This window comes from Seriola aureovittata, chromosome 21 (genome assembly GCF_021018895.1).
Source record: "Seriola aureovittata isolate HTS-2021-v1 ecotype China chromosome 21, ASM2101889v1, whole genome shotgun sequence".
Lineage (NCBI taxonomy): Eukaryota > Metazoa > Chordata > Actinopteri > Carangiformes > Carangidae > Seriola > Seriola aureovittata.
The window spans coordinates 14036436-14048740 of NC_079384.1; the positions used below are offsets into that span (position 1 = coordinate 14036436).

At 40.4% G+C, this 12305-nt stretch overlaps 1 protein-coding gene across 4 annotated transcripts in view; it reads right to left on the bottom strand.

Moving 5' to 3' along the window:
• usp54b (ubiquitin specific peptidase 54b) overlaps window positions 1-12305 on the bottom strand; it is a 59535-nt gene that overhangs the window by 28006 nt on the left and 19224 nt on the right. For all 4 annotated transcript variants that reach the window (XR_008826268.1, XM_056366066.1, XM_056366065.1 and 1 more), the window contains 4 exons: window positions 10334-10426; window positions 1977-2111; window positions 455-568; window positions 225-307 (listed from right to left, as the gene is read on the bottom strand). Coding sequence is in view for 3 of the 4 variants with exons in the window: in XM_056366066.1 (XP_056222041.1) it covers window positions 225-307; window positions 455-568; window positions 1977-2111; window positions 10334-10426 (425 nt within the window). In the remaining variant the exon portion in view is untranslated. The remainder of the gene's footprint in view (window positions 1-224; window positions 308-454; window positions 569-1976; window positions 2112-10333; window positions 10427-12305) is intronic.

Here is a 12305-nt window from a genome sequence, read left to right on the forward strand (position 1 = left end):
GAGAGAAGAGAACACGCTGTACCTTCCTTTACTGCCACCCAGCCTCAGCTTTCTGCCAGATTTACTGCAGTGTGTGTGTGTGTGTGTGTGTGTGTATGTGTGTGTGTGTGTGTGTGTGTGTGTGTGTGTGTGTGTGTGTGTGTGTGTGTGTGTGTGTGTGTGTGTGTGTGTGTGTGTGTGCGCGTGCACCGAGTGTGTGTGTGTAGGTGTGTGTCTGGTCTTACCAGAGGGATGTAGTGGAGATGTAATGAACCATCTGAATGAAGGGCAGGGGGTCTGATGTGGCTCCACAGCTGTTACACACACACTGCAAACACAAACACAGCCTCAGATTCATAACAGGACATTGTGTTTTCAAAAATGTTTGTGTGGAATATTATTTTAATTAAAGCTGCCAAAGTGAAACACATAACAGCTCTTTAAAGCAACAAAAAAGCACTGAAGAGTCTCCTACCTGTTCGAACAGAGTCATGGCAAACTTCTGGTGTGGTATACAGTGTTTAGCTGTGCAGATGTCCTCTCTGCTCTCTGCGCTGATGTGGAAGTGGATACGCATCAGGAGATTCTCCTGGGAAACACATGGACATCAATTAGTGTGTTTGTATTGTATTCATGTGTGCAACTATGAGCTCGAGTAGGTGTGCTAAGTTGGCATAGGTGTTTGTTTATATTGTATACATGTGTCAAGCATGTGCGTGTGTGTTTGATGTGTGTGTTTGGCATGTGCGTTTGGCCGTTCCTCTCTGTTGGTGCTCCTGTTAATCTGACCGTGGGAGCAGCATCTATATTTCATAAGAAGCCGACGGATTCCCTGACTGAACACATTTACTACCAATCGATCAGACAGCGCCTCTCGGGCACACACATAAACACACACATACATATACACACACACACACACACACACACACACACACACACACACACACACACACACACACACACACACACACACACACACACACACACACTGTGGAGGAAAGAAAGAGGCTGAGGTGGAAGGGAGAAAGCAACAGGAAGGCACAAGGAAGTGTTGTGAGGAAAATGTGAAGACATTTCAAAAGTAAAACCTGTGACTAATGACATTTTCTCTTCTTAATTTTCTCCTTCAATAAATAAAGTTTATTCCAAAATGAGACACCCACCATTTGAAAAATACAACACCCTCACTGTTGAGTACAACTACTGTGAAGACCTTTGCATCTGAGGAAGTAGACTGCAAATATTATATGATAAAAAAAGACTATATAAACAGCACAGTAATATCATTCATGTGCAAGAGTTAACACTGGTGCTGCTTTCCACTGCTGGAGACAGCTCTTGGTGAGTAAAGGAATAAGGTTTGATGCTGAATTCACAATGTTTCTTCTAGACTTGTAAGTAAACAGCTGTTAATGCTAACGCTGGCTATGTAGCAATAGCAAAACTTACAAGTAGAGCCATTTGGCCAATTTTAAATTTTTTTTTTTTGCCAGTTTGAGAAGATTATATGCAATTAATTGATACATTATCATTTTTTCATGAGGTCAGAATGGCAAAGTAATAATACTAACATCAGTGATGCCTACCATATACAACCAAGCAAAACACTGGTGATTCTGCACATCAAATTAGTCATTATAATTAGGCATTTGTCACAGTTTTCAACTTCATAATCTTACATAAATTATCTTAAAAGACAAATTAGCTGGGTGATTTATGTTTGTCACATTGGTCATTACAGTCACATGTGGTTAAATAAGGCCTACACTTTCCATCCATTTGAAGACACAATTGATACCTTACAATGTCAAAACAAAAGTTGAATATTATGCACTTTGTCTTTGAGGCTGCTGTATCCCCTGAGGATTTCTGACTGCAGTAAAGACCTGGGAGTTCCTAAAATAAGCCTTTAGGCAATCCCTCACTTCTCCCGTGTGTGTGTGTGTGTGTATGTGTGTGTGTGTGTGTGTGGCCATGTGGTGTTGCAGACTCACAAAGCACTCGGCAGCGTCGTCCATGATGCCCAGCTGAAAGCGTTGTTCGTCTTGGAAAGTCTTGGCCAGAGCACTCCGCAGTGCATCTGATGGCAGCACGCGCTCACTGCTGAACTGGAACTGAGCAAAGATACTCTGCAAACACACACACACACACACACACACACACACACACACACACACACACACACACACACACACACACATACACATACACATACACACACACATACATACACACACACACACACACACACACACATACACACACACACACACACACACACACACACACACACACACACATATATAGAAATCCATTAATTCTTTATTTCGCTGCTACAAATATGCACCGTGACATAAATGTTTTTCCTGAAAGACCCCTGCATTGTTAGAGTGTGTCCATCTATACATATATATATTAATGTGTTTGTGTGTTTGTTTGTTTTTCATTTCTCTCAGACTGAAACAAAACCCTCTATAAACAGATTTGTCCTGTAAATCGGCAACATGTTCTGTCAACTGACCCATAAAGCAGAACCGGTAGGAACTTGTTGTCAACTTGTCAGGACCAAAGTGCTGCACAACAAAACCCAGACTGGACTAAAACAAACGCCTCACAGCACAGCTGGCCTCAATATCAGCCCATATCAATAATAAATGTGATTTGTAGTGCACTTTTCTTGGACAAAAACAGCTCTCGGAGTGCTTTGTAGCAATAAAATAGAAACCAAATCAAACTGTTGCGCGGGCCTGAGACAGAAAGCTAGGCCACTTAAGTGTGTTTTGAGGCCAGTGCTCCGAGACCAAAGAGGAAGATCAGTGAGGGAAGAGTTGTTTACACCGTTTACATCCAGACAACTGCCAGACCAGTATTTTGACCCCATATACAACCAGTGAGTGTTTTCTGTTTTTCTCCCTAATGTATCATTTCAAAGTGTAATGGTATTATCATCACCACCCCTGCCATGGAGGTTATGGATCCACAATTGTCTTCTGATAGTTCACAGAACATTTTAAACACTATTTGACTGATTTCTGTTCAGTTTTGTGTAAAAAAAAAAAAAAAAAAAAAAAAAAATTTAAAAATGGTTTGGCCAAGAAAAAACATCCCTACATGTAGTGTTTCAGATATATCAGCAATGTGGTATTAGTCAAGCATCTTGTATCTCATAAGCCACTAGTTCCCTGTTCTTTTTCCTTGTGACCCCATAAAATACACCAATGTCTGCTTGCAACTCATTACAAGTGTCAGGATTCAATGAGATGAGAGTTTTCACCGATTGTTGAATTTGCTGGAGACGGTTCTTAGTGAGTAAAGGAACGAAATTTCCTGCTGAACTCGCAACATTTCCTCTAGACTGGTAAGGAAACAGCTGTTAATGCTAACGCTGGCTATGTATCAATGGCAAAACTTACAACTAGCTCCTTAAATCACCATCAACCCCTCAGATTCATCTTCGGATCCATTAGATGGGTCCAGAGCCCCATTTTGGGAATAACTGTCCTAAACTCCTAAAATCTCTATCTTAATACAGGCCTCACACATTTGACATTTGGAAACCATAAAGTCTCCGAATTTTATACATTCACCAACAAATTTGGTACAGATTTCAATGATTTGAGAAAATAGTTTCATTTACTTTACAGATATCCATATTGATATTTCCTCTATGGTTGATATTTGACCTAAATGCCTTAACTGTTAAATACATTGTGTAATTAAAACCACAATTAGGTGACAAATGCACATGTCTACTCCAGACAATATTCATCTGGATCAAGGTGCAGAATAAAAACTTTTAATTCAGTCATTAAAATGACACATTTAGATAAAGATATCTTTCTGGGTTCTTTCTAGTCATTATTACTGTCAAAAAATGTTGCAGGAATAGTTGTACTGACAATAGTTTTAGAAGCAGTAGTATCAGACAACATAGTCAATTACTCTGTGGCTCACGTGGATTGAAAATGAGCAAATCCAGATTAATCAGTACCTTTAATGTGGTGATTTAAGTCTGACATGAGACCTGAAACTAACATTGAGTTCAAGCAGAGGCAGTGAGAGGAACTTTTGACTGAGTCTGAACCGAAGAGAGTTGAAGACGTCTAAAGTGGGAGAGATAAAAGCATGGCTGGATTTCTCCGGATTGCCAACGGATAAAAATGACCTAATTTTTTGTTGGTAAGAATTCTCAGCAGGAAAAAAGCAAAACCGAGCAACTATTTCTGACCAACACTAAAACAGCCCAAAACAGAAATAAACACAAGGCAGTCTGATGTGTCGGAGCAGCGGGTCGGTGCTGTGGACTCTGAGTGCTCCTGGTTTTCTGTCACAGCGGTAATTCAATCACTGATTAGATGGCTGGACTGAAAAGCAGCAGGTGCTCTGTGTCCTCAGGGCTCATAAGCACTATATTAAATGACAGAAAGATATTCGAACACAGTCTCTCCAGAAGCACGTGTCATGGGTTTGTATCCACACTGGATCCATTTTAGCTGTTCAAGCACACAGCCTCAGCAGACATGAACATCTTTGATATGAGCAAGCTTTTCTATTTTGAGTATTTTCAAAATATTGATTATTGGATATAAAATCTGAAGTTACTAAATACATGAAAGGAACCATGTGTGTGTGATAAACTTCTTTAATTTCATAGAGTTGCACAGTTTACAGTTCTTAAGTGTTATGGCAAAGCTTTAATATTCTACAGTCAGGTTTGTGTAGAGTTTGTAACAGGAATCTAATTAAATGTTAAAGTGATTTTTGTAACATGTGGCAGGAAACAGGATATCTCTGGGTTTGGGAATGTCGTTTATTGTCCAAACAACTAACTGATCAATCAAGAAAATAATGGCAGATTATTAGCTGATGAAAATAATCCGTAGTTGCAGCTTTATAGCAGCTTTATTGATCCCTGAAGGGAAATTCACAAATAATAAATGTTGCAATATGTATAGCATTATACACTGATGTCCATAATCTGAATCCAAACTGAACATGGAAAGAAACATGATAGCTCAAGCGGTCACTCAGTCGACTCTGGTTAACAGAGAAAAAAAAAACTAAAAACACTTGATGCTGAAATTGTTTAAAAACTTTTGAAATAAGGAAACTATTTTTTCAAGATACAAAATCCTGATGCAGGTCAGATGCTGCACTGAGGTGGTGAGTGAGTCAGGCAGCAGCTCTGATGGAAAATCCCAGCTCAGTCACTGCTGGTGACTGGTGGGCTTCAGTAGTTACTCTAAGACAGTGGCACAGAGTCAAGAAAGGTCAGAGGTCACTGTAAAATACCAAACCCCGTCACTTAAACATTACATTTATATACGACTCATTTGAATGAGGGAATGCATTTTGTAAGAGATGAATGCCTTTGTTGCCAATGCTAAATATTGTTATTGAACATATGTGCAACACAGTCACTGTCCTGTCATGCATGACTAACCAGTTACTGTTACTGTTATGTTAGAGCTTACAATGATAAACTGTATAACAAAGAAAGTCAGCAAAGTCACTTGTGAGAAATTCGATTGTCAAAATAGTTGCTGCTTTTTGGAGAGAGGAAAGTGTCTGAGTCCCATACTTTATACCACCAACCACCCACTCAAACCTCCACCCTGTGGCTCCTGTCCAATATAAGAATGTCACACTTTCTGTATATGAAAAAAAACATAGTCCAGTTTCCTCCAACACCTATTAGGCAAAGCAAATATATAATATCCATAGATATTTTTTTGTAGGAGAAAAGTTTCTGTTGTGGCAGCTTAGACTTCACCTCTCCAACGAAACCTAAACATTAGCAAAATCTTTGCTTTCCTTCACCACTACTCCACGTTGGACTTTCAAAACACACGACATAAAGTTCACACTAGTTAATGAGAGCTCAAATCTCAAAGTATTCACGTCACAGAATCCTTCACAAGTCAAACCTAAATCTGTGTGTGATTCAGACGAGTAAACAATTCCTGGAGTTGTTTCCTGGACATAGTCACTTAGTTGTATTTCCTCTCTTTATGCGTGTCTAGTTATTCTAACGTGTCAGATGTCATATTTGACGTTTTGGAAGCAGTTAAAGATGGTTGAGAATATACGGAGTGAAAGTGTTAGAAAACAATAGGTCTGTGAGTGTGTGCAGGCTGAGGGTTGGCAGTGGGAAAGGTAATGCAGTCGTGCTGACGGGGAGCAGAGAGAGAGAGAGAGACAGAGAGAGAGAGAGAGTGAGAGAGAGAGAGAGACAGAGAGAGAGAGTGTGTGAGAGAGAGAGGAAGGGAAACAGAGAAAGAGAGGGGGGAAAGGCAGTGTGTGTCTATGTGTGAGAGAGAGAGAGAGAGAGAGAGAGAGAGAGAGAGAGAGAGAGAGAGAGAGAGAAGGAGAGAGAGGGATGGAGAGAGAGGAAGGGAAACAGAAAAAGAGAGGGGGAAAAAGGCAATATGTGAGCAATAGGGTGTGTGTGTGTGTGTGTGTGTGTGGTGTGTGTGTGTGTGTGTGTGTGTGTGTGTGTTATGGTGGCTATGCTGACTGCAGCAATGCGCCAAGGAGAATGGAGGGGGAATATACCCTACAGAGAGAGAGAGGGAGGGAGGGAGGGAGGGGGGAGGAGAACAGGGAGGGATGAGGATGAGTGAGTAAGAGAGGGAGGTTTGTGTGTGTGTGTGTGTGTGTGTGTGTGTGTGTGTGTGTGTGTGTGTGTGTGTGTGCAGTGGTCTAAGTGTGAAGACAGGAGCAATCTACACCAACTCCCACATTCATTCATCTTTCTCCTTCCTTCTCTCCCATTTTCTCTTCTTCTCTCTTCCTATTCCTTGCAGTGCGTGTGTGTGTGCATTCAGGTATCTGCATCTAAGTGTGTGAGTGTTTTGCTGTTGAGAGAGATAAAGTGTTGCAGTGATTTCTAGAGGGATAGCCACAGGCAGCCTCTGAACTTATGTTTACTACAACAGTAGGGCCTCTTTATTTGCTGCAGATAAACCCAAATTCACACACAATCCCTACAAAATAAAAGAACCCCATAATGATCATTTATCTCTTTGGTTGTCTGAAATGGATGTTTGAAAATTTAACACGCCATTAAAGTTCATTTTGTGTGTGTCTCGCCTGGTTATTGGAAGACTTTTATCTCGGTTGCCTTGGGGACTACAGCTCCAAACAGACTTTTGGAACAACGTTACATCTGTTCGTTTCTGACAAAGGAAAGACAGTGACAGGACGGGTAATGAAAACTGAAAATGTGAACAGTTAAAACAGCAAAAAATACCTTTGATTTGTGCACCCACAGCTGACTCACACACAACACGCCCACAAGCCTCTGTGTGTGTGTTTATGTGTTTATGTGTGTGTGTGTAGCATCCCAGCGTGGTAAGAAAGATTTGTGAGACTCTCAAGGTGCATGTGTGTAGCGGTGTAACGTTAGCGAGTAAGATTTGTGTGCAGTGTAGGTGCGTGTGTGTAATATGTGCCTATGAGTGTGTGTGTGTGTGTGTGTGTGTGTGTGTGTGTGTGTGTGTGTGTAGCATCCCAGCGTGGGCTCTGCTAGCTCAGCGCTTTCAGTCAGCCAATTAATTACAGAGAAGCGCTTGAGACAGAACAGCGTGTAGAACACACACATCGACACTGCTGCACACACATATACACACACACACACACACGCTACTACACCACAGCGCATTACACACAATTCTTCCCTTCACTCAGACAATTATTTGTCATCATTGATGCAACAAATGACTGGAGCAGAGCCGCATGAGGCTCGGTCATTATTAGGGTTTCATGATGTTACAGATCTACAGATCGTCTTCCGGCGACTTTCTATCAACACAACAGTGATTCAACCTGTAACTATGTTATAAAAGCTTTTATATGTGCCGCTTCTAAGCAACCATTGAAAGGCAGCTCGGAACCGTTAAAATCTGTCTGGTGCATGGTACGTGATGCTTTTTACACAATGGTAGAAGAAAACGAGGCAACGCCCACAGAGAAGAAATCATGTGTTGCAAGTAAAAGTCCTGCATCCAAGTAAACTATGAGCCAAGTAAAATATCAAGTATATAAAATAAAAGCACTGATTGTGAGGAGGAACAGAGTTTTGTCTTCCTGCCCAGTGAAAACCTTGAACCTCCATTGATTTCAAGGTTTCAACTGATGAAGGAAAAGAAAGGAAATAATGATAAACAAAAGGAAGGAAGGAAGGAAGACAGGAAGGAACGACAGATAATAGGAAAAGGAGAAGATGGGAAGAGGCAAGATGTTAAAAAACTGAAGAAACAAGATAAAAAATCAAAGACAGAAAAAAACAAAGTAAGGACAACACATAGTGCTTCAACCCAGTTTCCTAGAAATTACGTTTCTATACAACAAACTGCAACGGCAAAAACGTTTTGTAGGAAACATAACTGCGACCAGATTACACTTTCTATAAATGTAATGAATAAATTATATTAACTTATTTAGCAAGTTGCAAATATGTTTATACTCAATGTAAGGGCTCAAATTAGGGTCAATAAGACTTTGGGTTGCAAGCTCTTCTACAACCCCGTGGGTTTAACTACATTTGATGATGTTGTAGAAAATAATGGTGAGCTTTTAATATTCCATGTATACATGCAAACCCACACAGGTCACAGAACAGTAAACCCCCCTCAAAAATCTACAAGGGTACTAGGATGAAGATAATGAGCCAACTGCCCTCTAATTGGACGCTGCTTTGTGATTGGACTTTCATTGTCCAATAAGATTCAGGTGTAAAGATGGGGTCGACTTTGAGTGCAGAGTTTTACACATAGTTTTTTTGCTTTGTATCTGTACAGAGATGTTGACAAAAAGCACTTTCTCTTTCTCTTTGTGTAACCTCATCACTGATTTCGTTTGTTCACAGATTTTATTCACACAGTCTCTCTCTTTTTCTTTAATACAAACCTTTTCTACACGTGCACAAACTTGAACTTCTCCTGCAGATTTATTTTAAAGGTTTTAAAAAAACGCTGATTCACAACTACAAACTTTGGAATTATTTGTGAACATGATGTTACAAGCTCAAAATCTTATTGACCCTAAATTGAGCTGAACGTATCAGTAAAATGTTCCAAACCTAACCACAGACGGGGCTGCGAATGCTACCCCTGTGGTTGTGGTGTCAGCCCGCCATCCTCCCCAACCACCTCCTGGCGACTCCACTGCTGTTGATAAATGTATAGTGCTTCATTCATTCATTCAAAAAAAACAAACAAACATACAAAAAAACATTACCTCTGAACATAAGCAACCACATTTCCCACAAAACACATTTTCTATTGCAGTTTTAGTTGGATATAAATGTACAGTGTGTAAATGAAGGAGGTACTTTTCTTCACTTAATGTGGGAATGCTGTTGTTTTCTCCATTTTAGAAACAAGTAATTAAAAGTATTGGAGAGCGGCATCATAATCTGCTGCAAGAATCTCCCCTGCTGTGTTTATTAGCAGACAGATCCCTCCCACCACCGGGTATTTCCAAACAAGAATATGGACTCGTGTTGGCTTCAGGCTTTGTTTGTGCTTCAAGGATTGTTCTGCGCCTTTCGGAAGAGTCAAAGACGTTATTTAGACCTTATTTTGCTGAAAGTTTAAAATTAATGACGCATATTGCCTCTCCTGCATCTCTGATCGCAAGGACTTTTCTACTTTATATGTTTATTAGTTTGTCTTATTTCATTTGCATGCATTTTGTCGGCCCAAATTTGTTGTGTTTGTTCTTCAGTCATTTACTGTAAGATGTTTTCCTTGAGTCCTTGTGTGTTATGACCTTTAGTTTTTTATATATTTTATAAAAAAAAAGTAAAAAAAAAAAAAAAAGGAAAGAGAGAAGGAAGGACAAAAAGATGGAAGAAAAGAAGAGAAAATTAGCGATGACATATGAATTTATGCAAAGTCTTTGAGTGTCATGTTGCTCTAGTCGTCATAAATATGTAATGGAGTAAAAAGCAAATGTCTCCTTCTGAAATGTAGTTGAGGAAATGTAGAGAAACACTCAGTTAAAGTACCAGTACCTCATAGTACACGACAAGTACACCACCTCAGAAAATGTACTTCAGTACTGATCCCTGGATTTATATTTCTGACACAAATGTATTTGTATTAAAAATTGGGAATAAAGAGGAATTAGTAGTTAACTTTAACAACTTTGCCGTTACTTTCCGAAACTCAAACTTACTCAGCAGCAAATCTAAGAAAAAAAAAAAACTGGGTCACTGTGCTGTAGAAGGGACAAGTGATCTGAGAGAAGACCAGGAGTGGAAAACAAAGTGATGAACGCTGCTTCAGGTTTGCAAGTTCAAACCACCACAAGACATTAGAGGACACAGAAATGAGAGTGTCTTTACCTTTAAAGCGCAGAAGATACACGAGTCCTCCATGCACTTGTGTGTGGTCAGCTGTCGAAAGCTTCGGCGAAAGATGTCGAGATGCCACAGAACCTGGGAGGCAAAACACACACGTTTACACACAAGAAAAATAACCCTAAAACCCTAAAGTGGTGTGTAGTCACAGGTCCCACTGGAACTGAGGCCTGTTTCCCTTTCTGTCTTAATCCTATTCTTACTGTACTTTGTTCATCCTCTGTACTTTTTCTGAGTAGCAGCTGTCTGTTTAAGTTGGTTGTTTTTGTTGAATTAATCAGTCGGATGGATAAGTCATCATTCTGTGTATCTCAGGGGGGACAGCGGCTCTACTTAAACATATTATTTTAACTGGGTTTTCCAGTGGATCTAAAATATGATCTGTACCTACCTCTGTGCTGATTTAAGGATAGGGCACAAGATTCGTTGATTCCTATTTTTTATACTGTAACTTTTTAATAATGTTTCACACACACACAAACAAGGAAATATTTACTTAGCTGCAAATGTGTTATTTTATCAAACAGAAACAACAATAATAACTGGAATCCCCGAATTAAAAACCCCATTGAACATGAAGTTTAGGCCTCAGCTCAGACTGATGACATGATGGCTCACAGTTGATGGTTGCCATGGTAACACAACATGCTTTCTAGCAAGTCTTGCAGGTGCACCGCAGTATACAGCAACAGCGACTGACAGAAAAAGTGGAAATGTGGATGGAAATATTTGAAAGGAAAGGCTATTTTGATGGGGGGGCTGCAGTTTAAAGAAGTTTGGGAACTGCTGCTCTGGATACATTTTCTGGATAATGTGTGTAAAATATCAGATATATAAAAACAGCTCGTCCTCCCTGCTTGTCTTCTCACAAAGGGCAGACAATCTGTATGAACTGCATCCCAACCTGGGCCCTGGGATCACAGTGCACAAACTAGCTTTCCATTTAGTTACACGTTATAATCCTGATGTCTGGATCACAGTCAGCTCGTAGATTGTATAGATTTAGGGTGAAAATAAGCAACATTTGCTTTACTAAAACTGAATCACATCACTTGCTGTAATGTGAGAGGGTTGCAGAGAATCCCCAGCCCAGTCTGCAGCTCTGTGTGGCTTTCAGCCATTTTCAGCTAATTGTTTTTTCCCCAACAGCTCCCACTGAGTGTGCTCTCTACTTTGTATATTTTCAGCAACAAAAGAGAGGCAGAGGCAGAGATTCAACGGGACAGACAAACCATCACAAAGCCCAAAGCAACAAGGAGGAAACACATGGAAACTAGATGAGAAGTGGTCTGCATGAGGAAGACATCTTCCTGTCTTCCTCTCTCTCTTTCTGTCTCTCTCTCTCTCTCTCTCTAGTGCATAATTAGAGGAAAGAGCTCTTAGTACATTCATCCAGCATGCTGAAAGATAATATTGACACAACACTGTCCCTTAGGCTTCGACTAAAATCTGCAGCACTCATGCACAGGACCACACACTCTCACACATAGAGTATGCACATACATTTGTAAGTCTCACACAGACACACACACAAAGCCAATACATATGGCAACCTTAGCAATACAATGCTGTGTGTGTGTCTGTGTTAAGGAGAGAGTGATAGGTGGAGGAAAGAGGGGGCGGAGGATGACAGACTGCATGCTGACGCCAGTGTATGCATTCTATCTTTCCCCCCTCTGTTTCCCCTCCTCTCTCTGTAGTTTATTTGGTCGTGATGAATCGGCTCCCTGCACAGCACTGCAGCAGCCACAAGGAGGGCACACTCTCTCCATGCCCATCTCTTTTTATTAGTATCTATCTATTTATCTATCTATCCCTTTTTCTTCTCTTCGAAGCGCATCCCTCGTCTTTCTCTGCTCCTCTACCATTTGTATTTGTTTCTCTCTCTTTCCCTTTCCTCTTCCTGTTTTCTCTCTTTCTCGCCCTGGCTTGGAAACAATGGAAATACTGCAGGAGC